Source organism: Salmo salar, chromosome ssa20 (assembly GCF_905237065.1).
Source record: "Salmo salar chromosome ssa20, Ssal_v3.1, whole genome shotgun sequence".
Lineage (NCBI taxonomy): Eukaryota > Metazoa > Chordata > Actinopteri > Salmoniformes > Salmonidae > Salmo > Salmo salar.
In genome coordinates this window covers 25,527,205-25,547,939 of record NC_059461.1, presented here as the reverse complement: position 1 = coordinate 25,547,939, position 20,735 = coordinate 25,527,205, and the positions used below count along the sequence as shown (strand labels likewise).

The 20,735-nt window shown below is 41.9% G+C and overlaps 1 protein-coding gene across 3 annotated transcripts in view; it reads left to right on the top strand.

Moving 5' to 3' along the window:
• Positions 1-6,153: 6,153 nt before the first annotated feature.
• The window catches only part of adgra2 (adhesion G protein-coupled receptor A2), a 57,713-nt gene continuing 43,131 nt past the window's right edge, over positions 6,154-20,735 (top strand). The window contains exons 1-2 of one of the 3 annotated variants that reach the window (XM_014160104.2): positions 6,154-6,207; positions 6,886-7,192. In XM_014160104.2, the coding sequence (XP_014015579.2) occupies positions 6,948-7,192 (245 nt within the window). In that variant the 5' untranslated portion in view covers positions 6,154-6,207; positions 6,886-6,947. Of the gene's footprint in view, positions 6,208-6,227; positions 6,790-6,885; positions 7,193-20,735 lie in introns of those variants that run through there. The other 2 variants (XM_014160103.2, XM_014160102.2) reach the window with 2 other exon arrangements.

The following is a 20,735-nucleotide window of genomic DNA, read 5'->3' as shown; positions in this document are numbered from 1 at the left end:
ACGGCGATTGGAACCAAAAATCTCAAATTTGGACTCATCAGACCAAAGGACAGATCTCCACCGGTCTAATGCCCATTGGTCGTGTTTATTGGCCCAAGCAAGTCGCTTCTTCTTACTGGTGGCCTTTAGTAGTGGTTTCTTTGCAGTAATTTCATCATGAAGGCTTGATTCACGCAGTCTCCTCTGAACAGTTTATGTTGAGATGGCTGTTACTTGAACTCTGAAGAATTTATTTGGGCTGCAATTTCTGAGGCTGGTAACTCTAATGAACTTATCCTCTGCAGCAGAGGTAATTCTGGGTCTTCCAGAGTTCAGTTTGAAGGCTATAGATCATCCTATAGATGGGGACATCTGACCTACTAGTGCCACCTCCCATGTCTCTTTGATGCTTTTTAAAAAGTGTATTGAGTTGAATTGGTAATTTTGTGTTACCTACAGATCTTAAAATGGAGCTCAAGCTTGTAAGTAAATATGTAAGGTATGTAGGCTAAAATATCCTTAGAACTTTTGCATGAACCATGTGGCCAAGTAACCATGACTATACAGTGGGGGAAAAAAGTATTTGATCCCCTGCTGATTTTGTACATTTGCCCACTGATAAAGGATCAGTCTATAATTTTAATGGTAGGTTTATTTGAACAGTGAGAGACAGAATAACAACAAAAATTTAGGGAAAAACGCTTGTCAAAAATGTTATAAGTTGATTTGCATTTTAATGAGGGAAATAAGTATTTGACCCCCTCTCGATCAGAAAGATTTCTGGCTCCCAGGTGTCTTTTATACAGGTAACGAGCTGAGATTAGGAGCACACTCTTAAAGGGAGTGCTCCTAACCGCAGCAGTAAAAAAGACACCTGTCCACAGAAGCAATCAATCAGATTCCAAATTCTCCACCATGGCCAAGACCAAAGAGCTCTCCAAGGATGTCAGGGACAAGATTGTAGACCTACACAAGGCTGGAATGGGCTACAAGACCATCGCCAAGCAGCTTAGTGAGAAGGTGACAACATTTTGGTGCGATTATTCGCAAATGGAAGAAACACAAAAGAACTGTCAATATCCCTCGGCCCGGGGCTCCATGCAAGATCTCACCTCGTGGGGTTGCAATGATCATGAGAACGGTGAGGAATCAGCCCAGAACTACACGGGAGGATCTTGTCAATGATCTCAAGGCAGCTGGGACCATAGTCACCAAGAAAACAATTGGTAACACACTACGCCGTGAAGGACTGAAATCCTGCAGCGCCAGCAAGGTCCCCCTGCTCAAGAATACATATACATGCCCGTCTGAAGTTTGCCAATAAACATCTGAATGATTCAGAGGACAACTGGTGAAAGTGTTGTGGTCTGATTATACCAAAATGGAGCTCTTTGGCATCAACTCAACTCGCCGTGTTTGGAGGAGGAGGAATGCTGCCTATGACCCCAAGAACACCATCTCCACCGTCAAACATGGAGGTGGAAACATTATGCTTTGGGGGTGTTTTTCTGCTAAGGGGACAGGACAACTTCACCGCATCCTTTGACGGGGCCATGTACTGTCAAATCTTGGGTGAGAACCTCCTTCCCTCAGCCAGGGCATTGAAAGTGGGTCATGGATGGGTATTCCAGCATGACAATGACCCAAAACACACGGCCAAGGCAACAAAGGAGTGGCTCAAGAAGAAGCACAATATGGTCCTGTAGTGGCCTAGCCAGTCTCCAGACCTTAATCCCATAGAAAATCTGTGGAGGGAGCTGAAGGTTCGAGTCACCAAACGTCAGCCTCGAAACCTTAATGACTTGGAGAAGATCTGCAAAGAGGAGTTGGACAAAATCCCTCCTGAGATGTGTGCAAACCTGGTGGCCAACTACAAGAAACGTCTGACCTCTGTGATTGCCAACAAGGGTTTTGCCACCAAGTACTAAGTCATGTTTTGCAGAGGGGTCAAATACTTATTTCCCTCATTAAAATGCAAATCATTTTATACAATTTTTGACATGCGTTTTTCTGGATTTTTTGTTGTTGATATTCTGTCTCTCACTGTTCAAATAAACCTACCATTAAAATTATAGACTGATCATTTCTTTGTAAGTGGGCAAACGTACAAAATCAGTAGGGGATCAAATACTTTTTTCCCCCACTGTATATGACCCACGTGGATGAACAGTGATGCAAATCTAATGGAAACGCATATTATCTTACCTCAAATAAAAAGGGGAATCTCAATGAGTCAAATAAAATATCTGATTTTATGATCCCACACATAAAATGGCTGTGACTTGAGGGCAGTAAGCTTTAAAGCACTACTTTGGGCACGACAAGCACAGAGTCCGCTCAGTCTGTCATTTATGCTTATGACTGTTTTTCACAGGTTCTGCTGTTTTATCTTTCTTCCAGAAGGGGGCCACATTGTCACACTTAAGTCTGCACTATACTGAGGCTGTCCAAGTATCATCCATGGTATGTATCCTACTGGAGTTGATAACCTAGTATCGTAATTCTGTGTTGTAGGTGTTATAAAAAAAAACGCCTAAGTAAATAATTTTAAAAGAACAACTACTTCACAAAAGTGGAAACAATCCAATACATTAAAATATTGTAAGCTATCGTACTTTTTACTGATTTCTCCCCCTGTGGGTTTGGCAAGGAAGTCAGCCCTCAGCAGCCTCAATGCTGACTCTACCACTAGATGTCGTAGCTTCCTCAAGAAAGGAACAACATCAGACTTAATGACGATACAGTACAGGAGTAGTCTAGTAGTTTGTGTTTAGTATTAATTACACTGTAATGTTTTCCTCACTATTGGAGTTTTGCCTCCATTGATAGTAATGATAAGATGATTGGTACCTTATTTTCTTGAATATACTGTAACTAATGAACTTGTTTCATTACGTCTTTACAAACCTGTGATTGTATTCACCTTTTTGAAGAGGACGGTGCTCATTGTATTGTTGTAATGTGAGGTTGGGAAGAGCCAGTGGAAATGCCCAAGAGGGATCATCACATTCCTCCTCCAACCTGACCTCACTTCCACCCAATCTCTTTCAAAACTGAATCTCTCTTCTTCTCTCCTCAGATCAATAGCTTCTCAACTAGTCCCTCCACCTTTCCTTTCCTCCATCCCCCCTCTCACCATATTCAACCTGGAATGGAGTCCAGACGTGGAACAGAGAGAGACATTGCTTGCACCGCTATACGAGCTAGGGAGAAAATAAAGCGAGGGGAAAGGGGGTTATGCAGAGAGAATGTTGGAACAACATTAAAGTTAGTCTGGATGCCATTAAATACAATTTGATGTAATGTGCAGTTTGGGACGTGACATTTTAAATGGAAACTGTGCTCTCCAGATGAGAGAGATTTGGGGGCTGGGGAGTGGGAGTTGGAGGGGGGGTGTTGTACTTGAAGCCTTATTTAATGGCTTGGATAAACAGCCCTCTGTTTCATCGCTGAGCAGGCGCCCAACCACTCTTTCTGGTTTCCCTAAGCAATCATGCTGGCTCTCTGAGCCTGCTCCAGTGTACAGTATCACATACAGGAATAACAAACCGGGGGTCTGAAGGGTGGGTCAGAGCACACTGCACCATTGTATGATGGGACATGCTAGCATGACTTGAGGTGCCTGCGTTTTGGATATGTCTGTGAGTACATGTCACCCCCAATTGCACCAAGACCCATTTCAAATACTCTTCTGGTTCACCTTTTCGTATTTCAAAATGCACTCCAGATTTGAAACGCTAAGGTTTCATTCCTCCACTGCCTCTCATATATCAAAAAGTATTTTTAAACAGAAATCTGTAGAGTGCAGCACTATTGGGATTATTTCATAGACGAAGACAGACTTGTTGAAATGGAGGCCTGTACTGTAGGGATTTTACAGTCAAATGTATTTTTTGGAGTGTTCAAAATTGTTTTAGGATACAAAAGTCTTACCAGGCGGTATCTAATTTTATTCTTTCTTTCAGGAAAAACTAACATTTTCGAGTAGGCGGAATTGTAATGACATTGCCATGGAATGTTGATGTCAACACATGAGGATCAATAAGCACCACTGCACAGATTGATAGTCAACCTTGAAAGCAACAGGAAAAAATGTATTATCGGTATTTAGCTGTACTTAACTGTACTTCTTCCACCTGCATCAGAGTGATGCATCTGTCTTTAGATAAGCGATTGCTATAGTTGTGTTTACACTGATTTGGATAATGAGCTAAAGCAGGCACTTTCATTGATAATGGGCACAAGCATTACTTGGGGCTGTAATGTTATGAAAACCGTGCCATGAACTAAATCACAACTACTCACTGAAAGTAAAAGTGTCCATCTATTGCAATGACCAGTGGTGTAGTAAGTATTACTGCTTGTTCGTTGCCTTTCTTTCTTTTTGGTTGTTTACAGCATACAGTGGACAGTGGATAAGGACCCATAATACTGCTTGCTATAGCAACAGGCAATTGGCGGTAGTAGTACAGTCATTAACATGTAGCTTCCTCGTTAAAACTCTCTAAACTCGTTGCTAAACTATTCATTTAGAGGATATGTGAACAACAGTTTGCCATAAAAGCAATGTTCACTCAACAAGTTATTTCAGTTGCAAAAATGCAGTCATGTATAGACCTCTGAATCAAATTAGACAGTGACCCTGGCCCCTGCACTAAACAGGCCAGGGTCCTGGTGCAGCAGTGACCATACTGAGCTGACTTATCTAGACAGGCTGATCTACTCCTCAGGCCCTGACCTCAGCTTCTGACATGATAGCTTCATCATGGTTCTCTCATAACATTATGGCCTCACTACATTCTTCCTAAAGCTGGGAGAAGTTGATTTATGTGAATCTGATCTCTCATGATGGGTAAATAGTTCAGTAAATCCTCTTGTGATGTTAGAAACAAATAATCTGTCAACAAGAAACTCTCAAAGGTTCACTGACTTTCTTTGCTCTCACAACTGATGTGCTCATTGAAGCCAATACCTTTTCCAGTCTATAACCTGCTTGCATGCAAGATCTTTGGTGGATTGAAGTCAACAGCAAACTTGCCAATGTTTTCTAGTTCCCAAAGTGTGGTCAGTGGAAGATATGAATGGTCAACTTCTTCTAACAGCATGTGTTGAAATCCAGCAGCAAGGCAAATCCCTGCATGTTGGCCTCAGTGTGGTCAGTGGAAGATACACTGAGTGTACAAAACATCTTAATATTGAGTTGCACCCCCTTTTGCCCTCAGAACAGCCTCAATTTGTCAGAGCATGGACTCTACAAGGTATCAAAAGCGTTCTACAGGGATACTGGCCCATGTTGACGCCAATGCTTCCAACATTTGTGTGGTTGGCTGGATGTCCTTTGGGTGGTGGACATTCTTCATACACACGGGAAACTGTTGAGTGTGAAAAACCCAGCAGCGTTGCAGTTCTTGACACACTCAAGCCGGTGCGCCTGGCACCTACTACTATACCCCGTTCAAAGGCACTCAAATATTTTGTCTCAATTGTCTCAGGGCTTAAAAATCATTTAACCTGTCTCCTCCCCTTCATCTACATTGATTGAAGTGGATTTAACAAGTTACATCAATAAAGCATCATAGCTTCACCTGGATTCACCAGATCAGTCTATGTCAGGTGTTTCTAATGTTTTGTGCACTCAGTGTAGATATGAGTCCTACTGGCAAGAATATGCCAGCAACAGGGGATCATGCATAATCAAATTCATTTTCATCAAAATGCTCTGGTCAGTCAAAGAGCCACTTGTAAGTTTATGTCATTTGCAAGTTTCTGTTATCGATTCATCCTCTGATGATCTTGATAGACATACCAACACCGTACATTTAAAGACAAAATATTGCATTTAAGCTGTACTTTAGAGTAGGAAACACTGCAGGATATTAATTAGCTATTTGATGTAACCTAAAAGTGATGTGTGAATACTGTATTAATTCAAATGAAAATATAAATTGTAATTGTTAAATAAATAAACAAAGGCTTGTCTATGACTATTGATATCATATTGATATTTCAGTTATCATTTAAATCTTAGGACCTTATTTCTTTACAAATGGCCAGTTTTGGCACCCGAAAATATCCTTCAATTGCAGATCAACTTTCAGACCGACAGCTGGCTGACTGCCTGTTATTCTAAAAATTGATAGCAACCTAGTGAAACTGCCAAAGTCAAAGCTGCGCTAGGACCCCGAGGATCATCGCATAGCCGGCGACGGAATGGCCGCCCTTGGTGTAGTAAGTACATTTGTGTGTGACAGAGTGGCAAGCAAAACCGCTACATTTTGGGAATTACCAAGGAGCCGACCAGGACGCGCTTTATCGTTTTCCAAATTAACTCATTTACTTTCAGATAAAGTTTAATTTAAATTGACACCTGGAGAACTTAAATCTTGAAGATCCCGAATGGCAAACTTTGTTGAATGCCTTGAGAACATCGTGCCAAACGAATTTCTAAATCTATGAATTAAACTAAAGCTGTGGAGGGCAGCAGATTTTATTCAACTGAGTTAAGGATTTGATCAAAACCACTGGAATAACGGAGTTTGGATATAGCCTAGGTTTGCACATATAAAGGTAGGCTAATCAAATTCTAATTGTGACAATCCAACCCAGCGTTGGAGTAATGCATCAGGGAGGTACAAATTTACGGACAATTGGACAAATAGGTAGTTTTTTATCGCGAAACATCAACTTTCAAGTAGAGTTTTAGTTCGGGACAACTCGAATACAGTGAGTTTTACCGTGATTTCTCAAGCCACATCTACAGTAGGACTGTGAATATTGGAAGTGCAAAATACTGGGAATGCCTTTTTACCAGTAAGTTTCGAGCATCTTTTAATAGGAACTAAACGGATATTAGCAACTTGTCACACATTTGTAAAAATAAGTTTGTTCTTCCTGTCATCGCCCCAGGAACCTTCGTGGTGGAGAAATGGGATGACAAGGGGACAGCTGAGGTGAGACTGATAAGGACAATGGTTGTGCCCGGCGTTGGCATCCCGCTCCTGGGGCGTCTGTTGCTGATGCTGGTCCTGTTGTCTGCCTCTGAGTCGAGGCTCACTCAAGCTTGTTCTGGGCTCATCATTAACGGCTGCAGCTGTACAGATGAACGCTCCAAAGCCCACGCCACTACGCCGTACCGGAAAAGAGTCAGCTGCGACAGCGAAGAACTTTCTGAAACTCCAGATCCGGTCCTGCTCCCGAACCGGACCGTTACTTTGTAAGTCATAATTATTATTTTTTACCGATTAAAACTTTAGGTTTAAAATACAGTAGGCCAGTGGGCAATACACATTTAGTTAATCAAAACTGTGACCGAGGAGATAGGGACTGGGCCTCATGATTGTCCAAACACTGTAGACAGATCATGATGAAAATATCAAACAATGTTGATATTCTGCATGTTCATTGAGAAACTATTTTGTTTTTTATTAGATCCCAGAACTGACTAAGAGAAAAACACATAAATGGACACACTTCTCTCAATATGAGGAAATCATTCTAGAGGATGACAGAAGGGTAAAGTGCAAATATTTAAATGGGTTATGGGAAAATCTCTACCTTGGGCGTGGGGTATTGTTTAAATTGTGGCACCCAATACATCTTAACAGTTCTATACACTGACTATAATTGAATATAGGAGGTGGGTAGCCTAGCAGTTAAGAGCATTGGGCCAGTAACCAAAAGGTTGCTGGTTCGAATCCCAGAGGCAACTATGTGGGGAAAAAACTGTTGATGTGCCTTTGAGCAAGGCACTTAACCCTGAATTCCTCCTGTAAGTTGCTCTGGATAAGAATGTCTGCTAAATGACTAACATTTAAATATACACATTGAGAAAATACATTATACCCTTCACATGCTATGGAATTATCCACTGTTAGTAGCTGGACCCTTGACTTGAACACTTTGTGTTGTATGCTGATAAACCCTCCAAAACTGACCTTGTATTCTAGTTTTTCTGGTATTTAATGACTGGTTGAGGTAATGGACATGTTTTTGGCCCAGGAACGCCAGAAGTTTATACACATGCATAGTAACAGACTACTACGTGAGCTGAAAGCTCAAACCCAGAGTCAGATGTGTCTCTGAAAAGCTCAGTACAGGGAGTCTGGACTGGTGTCAATCCTGACGGCAGACTTTGTCAAGTAAAGCTGTCATCTGCCCCTATGACACAACTCTGTCGCTTTAAATCTGATTCTGACCCAAGGAAACACACTGGGTTTCAGTGTCCTCCTCCCTCCTCGCTCCCCACACCCACCCCACAATCCAGCTGACTTTGCCTTGCTAAACTAGGATAAACACAAACACATTTCTACTCTTTTTATCCTCCCTCTCTGTGCTTTAATGGCAGCTTGGCTCCTACCTTTAATACCATAACATTCCAGCAATCTCAGGCAGCCACCTCACTTCTCTTCAGGAAGGAAGGCTGACCGACTGACCGACCGCTGTCCAGCTAATGGTGAGACCTAGCACTGTTGTCTGACACTTCCAACATCCTGTAGCACTGTTAGTCTGATAGACTATTCATGTGTGGCTGACAATCTGAATTCATATGATTGATGTGTTTATTCACCAATAAATCAAGGGAAATATAGTCATGGCTTACACTACCTCACTCCATTCCAGAGAAGAATGGCTCTTAATAGGAGGTAAAGAGATTGTAGTTGCTGTAAGATAAGATACACCTACACAGTCTTCTGAGCTGCTGTATATATGCGCATGTGAAGCTGCTACCAAAAACCCCAGCCCTTCACAGAACACTCAAAGGTTCAAGCTGATTTAACCATTTTCCAGGGTACCCTGATTCTCCACAATCCCACAATGCTCCTCCTCTCTGACCCAGTGGGAGCAGCACTCGCCTGCACATGGGCGCAGTAAAACCCCAAACTGGCCCATCGGCGCAATGCAAAGGAGGCACAGCCCGAGGGAGCCCAAGGCGGCCCGCCGTCCATTTATAGGCCTTGTGTTTCTGCTTAATAAAGGCAGCATAAACATCTGGGGAACACATTTCTCAGAACCAGAAGAGAGGAAAGAATAACAAAAATAGCCTGGGTGGCAGCGGTGGAGGTGATTGAAGATAATCTCACATCCCTGTACCTACCGTACTTATTTCACTTTATTTGTTTTCCTACATATGTTTAGCATACTGTGACACTTTTATGAGGCTGTGTACTAGGAGCAAACAATTCCGTCCCAATCCCCTGTGAAAAACTGTCAAAAGCCATCCTTACCATTTCTGTACTGAAATACGATGTGACTGGTAAGGTCATTTGCCAGAGAGCTTTCAATGAATTGCTCCATACGCTCATACTCTCATCGTCGCTCATGACATTAGCTCCAGATGTGGAATGTGAGAAGTTGTGTTGATGTTCCTGTTATTCCTGGCATTCCGAAGTCTGTACAAACTGTATCCCAGGTACAGTAGGGGGGCTCAACTTCAGCTCAGCTTGCTCTGCATCATCCCCTCCCCAGATCGGGTGCCCTGTCACCCAGTCCTGCTGCCCCACTTACTTACTTACTGACTTACTTTCTTACTTTATTGTCCCCATGGGGAAATTTTGTTGCAGTGTCATGTACACGTTTAAAGTGGGGTTTAAATACAAAACAAATTGACAATACAACTTTCAGAACAGTTACATACCAATAAAACATTTGGGGAAAAAAGACTAGCCTGCTGGCCTTACTGAGTCGATAGGAACATTAGCCCGAGCTATTTAGGAGGGATATCACACCTGGCACAAATGATTGTCTAGTTCTGTTTTTCCTGCTGATGGGTGCCCTATACCTGCGCCCAGAGGGGAGTAGTTCAAAGTCTGGGTACAAGGAGTGGCTTGGGTCTAAAATGATTTTGTGAGCCTTGCAGAGGGCCCTGACCTTAAAGATCTCATCCAGGCCTGTCTTTTTTTTTTTATTGATTTATTTTTTTTACCCATTTTTTCTCCCCAATTTCGTGGTATCCATTTGGTAGTAGTTACAGTTACAGTTATAGTCTCATTTCTGCAACTCCCATATGGACTCGGGAGAGGCGAAGGTCGAGAGCCATGCGTCCTCCCAAACACAACCCAACCAAGCTTCTTGACACAATGCACATCCAACCCGGAAGCCAGCCGCACCAACGTGTCGGAGGAAACACCATACACCTGGTGACTGTCAGCGTGCACTGCGCTCGACCCGCCACAGGAGTCGCTAGTGCGCGATGAGACAAGGATATTCCTGCCGGCCAGACCCTCCCTAACCCGGACGACGCTGGGCCAATTGTGCACCGCCCCATGGGCCTCCCGGTCGCGGCCGGCTGCGACCAGGCCTGTCTCTTTGACTTCAAGTACCTTGCTTGCTGTGGTGATAATCCTTCTCAGCATATTTCTCTGGCTGACAGTGGCATTGCCAAACCAACAAACAATACAAAAAGTTAAAATACTGTCAATGAAAGATTTGTAAAATAGAGTCAGTATAGTACAGTCTACATTAAAAGATCCCAGCTTTTTGAGAAAGTACAGTCTCTGTTTGCTCTTTTTGTAGATCAGGTCTGTACATTTACTCCACTGAAGCTTATTGTCCAAGAGGACACCCAGGTATTTGTATTCCTCTACAATCTCTATATTCTGACCTCTGATAGATGTTGCAGAGGTAGGTGTTGTACACTTCCTGAAGTCTATGCACGTCTCTTTGGTCTTGTTGGTATTGAGGACCAAGTGTGATTCGTCACACCACTCTACAAAGTCATCTAGGACCGGGCCATGATGTTCCTCGTCATCATGCAACAGGCTGATCAAGGCAGTGTCATCAGCGAACTTAACGAGGTGTCTGTCAGGATGGGAACTAGTACAACTATGAGTGTACAAGATGTACAGGAGTGGGGACAAAACACATCCCTGAGGAGAGCCTGTGTTGGTATTGCATATGTCCGACACGTGGGGACCTATTTTTGACTCGCTGTGAGCGTTGGCTCAGGAAGTCCAACAGCCACAAAACCAGCCCCCATCTAAGGAGAAGTCCAGAATGAGTCTCTGTGCCAGAATGTAGGGCTGGATTGTGTTGAAGGCAGAAGAAAAGTCAACAAACAGAACCCTGACATGGGATTTGGCACCCTCTAGATGTCTATAGACCATGTTAAGGAGGGTAATAATGGCATTATCAACTCCTCTGCTAGGCTGATAGGCAAACTGAAATGGGTCAAGAAGCTTCTGGGTGATGCTGAGAATATGACTTTTCACAAGTTTCTCAAGGCATTTCATTGCTAAGGATGTCAAGGCGACATCAGACCCTCCCCTGGGTCAGGTTAGATTCATGTTCTCCTCCATGGCTCCATGCAGCCAGTTGTGGGCAGGGCTATGGGTCTTGGGGACACCAGGCCTGGCTGCTACGTGTAATACACAACAGCTGGCCCCCATGAACATTCCAGCTGAGGCCCCTCAGCCCATGGGAAATCCCAACAGGGGTTTGTTTATTAAAAGTATTAGTTGGATGTTTGTTGTTCCTGTGGACCATAAAGGAACAAACAGTTAGCCTAATACTGCCACCTCTTCCTCTGACTCACCATACCTTGTGGGCTTTGGATTGGTTTAATAATGTGTAGGCAATTGAGACCAATTTGATTAAAGTATATCAGATAGTATTGGATATCCTCCATTATGTTAAAAGATTTTAGAAGGCTGCACTTTGGTAGATGTTTTGGTGACTTTCAACTTGTCAGCAGTGCACAGTTACACAATTCTGTTCGAAGGCTTTCTCCATGAGTTAGTCACCTTTCCCCCTTTTCCCTCATTCTATCTATCTATCCCTCCCTCCACACCCCTCTATCTTGAGTTCATCCACACGCAGTAACTCTCAACATAAATATTTATCTGTATTGATAGGAAACTGCCATGTCTAAAATCCTTCCAGATGTGGGCCTGCGCAGGGCTGTGTTTATGGCTAATTACGCATGGCTGATAGCAGGGTGAGAGAGAGGGAAAGGGAGAGAAGAGGTAGAGCAGAGAGAGAGAGAGAAGAGGTAGGACAAAGGGAGAAAATAGAGGGAGAGGCTGAGTCTACAGGCTTGGCAGGCTGTTCAGAGGGATGTGGCCCAGGAGGCTGACTGCTCCCCAGTCTCTTTTTCTCTCTCTGCCTACCAGACCTCAGGCACTGTGGGAAGAGCCAGGGAAGAGACTGAATCTATAGTATAGTTTTGATACAGTAGCATTTCATTAAAGGTACTTTGATGTTAACCATCCTCCCCTACACTGTAATAATATTTAAATTCTGGTATTTATTTTTTTATTTTGCTAAATAGTAGGACTAAATGTTGAATACATTTTTTTGTGTGTCTGGGCGTGTGTGTGTCTGTGCGTGTGTGTGTATGTGCGTGTGTGTGTGTGTGTGTGTGTGTGTTAGTAATGTTTTGTAGTTTAGTACTTTGTAAAGGATTGTGAGAAGCTGAGGTTACACATCCCATTTCCTTTAGTAAGGTCTGGAGAACCACGAAGCATCTGTCTCTAATGGTTAACAACAATGTAGCACTGAGGTGGGGAAAACACTTCTTCAGTGGGAGGGAGTGTGCTGTCTATAAGTCTGGGTGGTTAGAATTTATGCTTTCATAAAAGTCAAAACCTCTCCCCTCTTTTGCCATTTGTTTTCACTGTTGCCTGTTACTGATGACCTTGGTCCAGCAATTGCCAACCCAAAGGAGTGGGCGCAGATGCGAGGGGTGGCAGGCTGGGCGGCACCAGTGCCTGTCCTTGGCCGTCAGCAGGCACTGAGAGGAATGTGAAGCAGCAGGACAACCCCTCAGACAGCTGCAGAGTGGCTGCTCTCTGCCTGCGTGGGCGCAGTAGGGCCTGGGTCCTGTCCATACACCACTGTCTATATGGATTCTTATGGGAGTGTTAGAGTGTCTCCCATCCATTCATCAGACAAAGGCTCTGTGGCCTCATTAGCAAAAAGCCCTAGCACAAACGGACAGGTGACCAGTTGGTATATCTTGGATGGCATACTCAACCAATCGTCTTGATGGATCACTGAGAACTCAGATGTATAAGTAAATAAATACTGAATGATAAACTATCTAGACAAGAGTTTTGTTTCATTCATCTGGCTATGAAGCGGAGACCTTTATTTGACTTTGTCACAGCAGGCCTATATATAGCAATACGATATGCCTGTCTTTTATAGCTTATAGCCATCTTGTCCTCTCCCACATTGGGATCTTGGGAGAGGGGTGGGCCGTGTGTGGTTATCAAAAGGGCTAACAGATGTGCCATTGGTTTGTGTTGGGTCTGTGAGTCAGTGTGTTGAGATGGGAGTATGTCGATGAAACGTCCCAACAGCCATCTTATCAGCAGTGAGAATTCCAATAACTTGGAGTTGTGGAGCGCTCGGAGCACACAGGCATTCCTGCTGGGAGAGGGTTTATTTATGTGGGGAAGGTGTTGAAAGGAGGGGGAGTGGGCTCTCTTCTGTTCGCAGATGTTAGGTGGGGCACTGGTCAGCAATGAGTAAAAAACAAAAACAAAGGCCTGACACTGGATACCCAGGGCACTATGAACAGCCTCAGCACCTGTCAATGCCACACATACCCAGGACCCCCTGCCTGCCTGGGAGGTCAAGGTAAAAGTCACAGATGAAAAAAATATTATTTGATATCTAATGTGTGTCCATTCAACTTTGGTTTTAGAAGTGGGGGGGGCATAACCTGGCAGGGGGGTCCTCCCTCAGATTTTTTTGGGGCATCTAAGCTCATTTCCTGCATTTCTACTAGGGCTGTTCCCGACTAAAACAAATCTTGGTCCACCAAGAATAGTCTTTTCTTTCGACCAATCAAATTTTAAAATGTGTATTTTTCCATATATAGACCCTATGTGTTTTAATAAAATCAACTATATGTACTGAACTTTTCTGATGCTTTAAGCACCCTGTTTGATTAAATAAATAATGAAGACACACAACGGACTCAAGATTGGGCCTGAGATCAAGATAGCCTAACCAGAAGAAAAAACCAAGTTTCCAACCCTCCTTCTCCCGCTGCTGCTGGCTTTTGCAGATTCTGCCATTATGCTCCTGAAGTTGCCGGTAATAGGCAACACCAGCGGTCGGCCACCTTTTCCATTTGGAGTGCCAATTTGTCTTACCATTTCTACCCTTACAAAAATGTACCATGGTACTACAATGGTACTTTCATTCATACCATGGTGCCACTATGGTACTTTCACTTATACCATGGTACCATGGTATAGTCTGAATCATGGAAATGTACCATGGTTTAGCTTTGAAGTATGATGGTACTACCATGGTACTGCCATTGTACCTAAATATTACCATGGTATTGCATTATTTATACCATGGCATACATCTGAATCATGGACATGTACCATGGTTTTAGCTTTGAAATATGATGGTACTGCCATGCACCTAAATAATACCATGGTATTGCATCATTTATACCATGGTAGATGTGGATCGTGGAAATACCATGGTTTTAACCTGCACTATACATTCTACCATGGTAACGCAAAATTATGATAAATGGTACCAAAAATGATCATATGGTACCATCTTTATTAATTGTGTGTTACCATAGCACAATGGCAGTATAATGATTTAAGTAAATAACCCCCCCTCCCCAAGATGGAGCCTAGGTAGCCTAGTGGTTAGAGTGTTGGGCTAGTAATCAAAAGGTTGCTAGATCAAATCCCTGACCGACAAGGTAAAAAAGAAAGAAGGTAATTCTGCCCCTGTTCCTACACCATCATTGTAAATAAGAATTTGTTCTTAACTGACTTGCCTAATTAGATAAAGTACAAAAAAAAAAGAGGTTGGTTGGTATTATATTTATTAATTTATATACCGGTATGGGCAAGTTTCTGATAAAGTCAGAGGCAGGCTACTATTGTTGGTCCTAGTTTGTCTATGACATCAAAGAAAAAGGGAAATAGTTGCTGTGAAAAATGGGTAATACTTTCTGTATTAATTGTACCGTTGTTTTGCTCATGTTTGGGTTCCCTGTGTTGTCAATCTGAAATGTAGGAGAATGTAAAATATATGGCAGCCTAACCTTTGGAATTTTGTAATCGTTTAGAATATTTATAGTCAATTGGTGTTGCGCTTGTTTTGGCCCCGCAAGGGAGCCGCTCGCTCTATTGGTTGCTTCACTCACTAACCTGCATAGTAAGTGAGTCAGTTGAATGAGAGAGCCAACAGAAGACAGAAGCACCAGATAAACAAAATATTTGTAATGTTATCACGGTGAGTGAGTTATCAAGTATAAGATATGAAACACCAAGTTCAGCGGAGTGTAATGATATAATTGTTGTTATTTTTTATGATGTTTTGATAGTTTGTATGCTTCATAAATTAATTAAACTAACGTCGGCTACAGTCAGCTCCAGTTGTGGTCATGGCGACAGGACCAACTAACATTCACACAGAATATAAACAAAGGGAAACAATGTAACATTCTGTTTTTAGGGATATGTTGAGAATTACATGATGAAAATGTATCTATGAGATAAGATGATAATTAATACCTTTTTACAAATTGATTTTTAATATGTTGGCTACGTCAGTTGAATGAGCGAGAGACAACTAAAAACTGTTTTGAATAGAGAAGCACCAGATAAACTTACTATTTTAAATCTTAAGGTTTCAGAATTCCTTCATTCTTCTCGCCGTAGCCTATCCAGGTCCCAAGGTTTAATAAGGGGGTACACTACACTACTAGACCATGTGTGTTGTGGTTTTTAACTGCTGTATACCCGTAATCTTGTAATAAATCAAATCTAGTGATACATAACTTGACATTTGTGCCATTCATTGTGACATTGTGGGAGGATAACCAACCTTCCAGTTAATGGCAATGCATTTCTTACCCACTATAAATGCTACTGTAGGTTACACAGTTTCTTCTGATAATAGTCTCCAGTATAAACATTTCTAAGCAAACAGGGAGAATCTGTAGAAATGCTGAGTTAAAAGAACATACTCTTTGCCAGAATTCAGCCAGCCTTCACAAGATCATAACATATGCAAATATGTCCCTTTCTTGTTTTACACTTCCAGCAGAGGAATTGCATTTCTGAGTGCATGATATTCAGTTCCACTGGCGTATAGGATGTTCTAAGGATGGTCTTAAACTGCAGTAATTATGTCTGATATTATAGTGTAACGACCCTGGGTTTATAAGCGTGGAGATCAACTCTGCCGCTTGAGCATGCTTTTGGGGCACAGTCGATAGCACGCTGGACTTCGGGCTTGATATCCGCGCTTATAAACCCAGGGTCGTTACACTATGTAAATGACTGGGCATTCAAACACATCTGTATCCATTCATAATCATCAATATTATGTTGTGCACTGACTGTGCACCATGCCAGTGTAGTCTGTAGAGCTGTTTATACCATATCAGTGTGAAAAGTAGGGAATTAGCTAGGGAAACTGAGAGATCAATAACATTACATTGCTGTACTGACTCTAATAAAAACTAACATTGCGGCGTCAAAAAACATCAGAATATCGGTCTTCAATCATTTGGCTACTGGTTTCATAATTTGATTCAGGTCTAGTGTGATTGAGGTAAAAAATTACACCAAAAGTTAGTGAGCTTGCTAGCTAACGTTGATGGTACATCTAATGGTACATCAACTGGCGAAAACTAGTCAATCTACTTCTGTTGAAATGGGACAAAACATTCCCATACACACAAAAGCTGTTAGATACTGCTATCTAACATATAGTAGCTAGAGGCTAGAGCTGGACTGGCTGTGGTAGCTATAGCTAGCTAGTTCATTCTCTTCAGACAGAACTTCAGCGAGAGGGGATGAAACAGCTTACATTACATGTCAGTTACACTACTAGCTCAGCACTGGGAATATATATATTTTTCTGTTAAGTTAAACAACAGTTACCTTGCCAGCTACATCAGTCAAATAAAGAGTAGCCAGTTTCTGCTCTGCTTGCTTTTACAAATCTGAGAAAAAGCGCAACACACAGAGACAGCAGCACCGTGCTGGTCAGAAGCTTTGCCTTCACACAGCCTGTCTGCACGCTCTGTGGTGTCCGTGGTCCTAAATCCAGCTGGCTGAAACCGCCAAACAGCCTACCCGACCACTCTGAGGCGTCCGCATGGTCCTAAAGCACACCGATGCTGCTTTTTTTGTATCACAGTGCAATGATAAAACTGGTGAATACATAGTCCATTTATCATTTTAGATTGTTGCTCAAAAGGCCATGACCTTTAAATTTGGCAAAAGCAGAGAAATATGTTGTCATAGCAACATTATACCCCTGAGTGAATTTTTTCATATTATAGTTTTTCATTTCATACAGCTCCTTCTAATCTTACTCCAAAAGATTCATGACTTTCTGGTTATTCTTCTCCAGATATTCCCCCCACCCCTCTGTCTCTCTTCCCCTTCCCCTCTATCTTCCCCGTGCTGAACCACATAAATGGCCCCCAGAGTTTCTGCTTTGGGAGCAGACTGCAGACCCACAGAGGGCGGCGGTGTGTCTGTGGTGAGAATGCTTTTGGTCAGAAGTTTGTGTGTGTGTCTAATTCTGTGTTTGTGTGATACCGAGTATTGATATCTGAAGATAGATAGTAAGAGTAAATCTACTGTATGTTTAGTGTTGAACATATTTCAGATAGATCTACTTTATCAAATGTCTATAATGTTGCAAAATGGACACTTGGCAGTGCTGATATACTGGTTGAAATTAATCATTGAATTACTGAAGAAAATTATTATTTTGCCTACTTTGTAACTAAAACATAATTATGTTTGATAAATGGGTTAAATGTGTCAAACGGATTTTCGACTATAATTATTCAAACTGAGTTGTCATCACTGTAAAAGCTTGTGGTTCTATCTTAGTTTAAATGTGTCACTCTAAATGAGATGTAATTTACACTAGATAAATCTTTCTGGTGAAGTGTATGAGAACCATTTGCATGGTGTGAAGAAACAATCCCACTGGGCAAAAACTGTTTGAATCAATGTTGTTTCCACGTCATTTCAACCCAAAAAATCCAATGTGATGATGTTGAATCAATGTGGAAAACTGTTTGGATTTACAAAAAGTCATCAACGTATTTTTTCCACAGACATTTTAACCTAAATCCAATGACATGGTTACATTTTATGTTGATTTCACATTGAATTCACGTTAGTTGAAAACTCTAAACTAAATGTTGAACTGACCTCTGTGTCCAATGGGATGGCTTTACATTTGCTAGTTACCCACTAATTGGAGTGGAGTTGTTGATTCGATTCCATTTCACTGAGCATTACAAAGCCACTCAATAACACAACGCACATTTCTACAGTACATACATTTGAAGTAGGACATTTACATACACCTCAGCCAAATACATTTAAACTCAGTTTTTCACAATTCCTGACATTTAATCCTAGTTAAAATTGTCTTAGGTCAGTTAGGATCACCACTTTATTTTAAGAATGTGAAATGTCAGAATAATAGTAGAGAGAATTATTTTTTTCATCTTTAATTTCTTTCATCACATTCCCAGTGGGTCAGAAGTTTACATACACTCAATTAGTATTTGGTAGCATTGCCTTTATATTGTTTAGCTTGGGTCAAACATTTCGGGTAGCCTTCCACAAGCTTCCCACAACAAGTTGGGTGAATTTTGGCCCATTCCTCCTGACAGAGCTGGTGTAACTGAGTCAGGTTTGTAGGCCTCCTTGCTCACACACACTTTTTCAGTTCTGCCCACAAATTGTCTATAGGATTGAGGTCAGGGATTTGTGACGGCCACTCCAATACCTTGACTTTGTTGTCCTTAAGCCATTTTGCCACAACTTTGGAAGTATGCTTGGGGTCATTGTCCATTTGGAAGACCCATTTGCGACCAAGCTTTAACTTCCTGACTGATGTCTTGAGATGTTTCTTCAATATATCCACATAATTTTCCATCCTCATGATGCCATCTATTTTGTGAAGTGCACCAGTCCCTCCTGCAGCAAAGCACCCCCACAACATGATGCTGTCACCCCCGTGCTTCATGGTTGGGATGGTGTTCTTCGGCTTGCAAGCCTCCCCCTTTTTCCTCCAAACATAACGATGGTCATTATGGCCAAACAGTTCTATTTGTGTTTCATCAGACCAGAGGACATTTCTCCAAAAAGTACGATCTTTGTCCCCATGTGCAGTTGCAAACCGTAGTCTGGCTTTTTTATGGTGGTTTTGGAGCAGTGGCTTCTTCCTTGCTGAGCGGCCTTTCAGGTTATGCTGATATAGGACTGGTTTTACTGTGGATATAGATATTTTTGTACCTGTTTCCTCCAGCATCTTCACATTGTCCTTTGCTGTTGTTCTGGGATTGATTTGCACTTTCGCACCAAAGTACGTTCATCTCTAGGAGACAGAACGGGTCTTCTTCCTGAGCGTGGTCCCATGGTGTTTATACTTGCGTACTATTGTTTGTACAGATGAACGTGGTACCTTCAGGCGTTTGGAAATTGCTCCCAAGGATGAACCAGACTTGTGGAGGTCTACAATGTATTTTTCTGAGGTCTTGGCTGATTTCTTTTGATTTTCCCATGATGTCAAGCAAAGATGCACTGAGTTTGAAGGTAGACCTTGATATACATCCACAGGTACACCTCCGATTGACTCAAATGATGTCATTTAGCCAATCAGAAGCTTCTAAAGCCATGACATCATTTTCTGGAATTTTCCAAGCTGTTTAAAGGCACAGTCAACTTAGTGTATGTAAACGTCTGACCCACTGGAATTGTGATACAGTGAATTATAAGTGAAATAATCTGTCTGTGAACAATTGTTGGAAAAAATGACTTGTCATGCACAAAGTATATGTCCTAACCGACTTGCCAAAACTATTGTTTGTTAACAAGAAATTTGTGGAGTGGTTGAAAAACGAGTTTTAATGACTCCAACCTAAGTGTATGTGAACTTCCGACTTCAACTGTATGTATTGCAATAAACTAACAACATCAAACTTTCTACCTAGTCAAACAGCGTTGTTAAAGATTGAGTCCACAGTAGTGGAAACACCGCTACTATCCGCCCCACGGCTGCTGTTATTGTTTTTGTTTTGTTGACAAAGCGGAGGTGAGGAGCATCCTGCAACGTGGTCAAAAAATTCTGCTTTTCTATCACGTGTGCAATGATATCCGAGGGAGATAGTAGTGTTTGTTGTTTTAAGTAACTTCTTTCTTGTTTTAATATCGCAAATGGACGTGGCAGTTTCGCCAATTAAGAATTCCAGCTTTAAGTTATTTGGGTCAGAATGATTTTGTCCCTATCCTTTGTAAAAGCAAACCAATTTCCCAGCAGTCTTTGCATTGGAGCAGAAAACAGAGCTTAGTTATGAGACAGAACAATGAGACAATGTTAGTCAGGCATGGACCACATTCCACTTGATTGAAAAGCCTAGATTCACTAAATTGCCTCATTAAAATAACAAACTTTAGACAGTGATGGAGTTGCTGACTATGTTGGACTGCTGTTTTTAACCTTCTCTTGTGTTGGTTGGTAAGGATGTTGACAGTGAACTATGGGAATCTTAGTTGTACTTTTAACATTTACTTGCCGTGTTTTACTTTGGTTGTTAGGATTCTAGGCAGCCACTTGCTTACATCTTTCATTCTTTGTTGGTTGCCCAGGTTTAGGAAATTGTGTTGCACAACTAAAAGGAAATCCTGAATAAAAGAAAAGTAGAATGAATAACCCACATGTCATGGAAGTTGCTTTCTCATGAATTCAATTGTCCTGAGACCGTTTCCATCTCTGCACACAGGAGTGCTGTG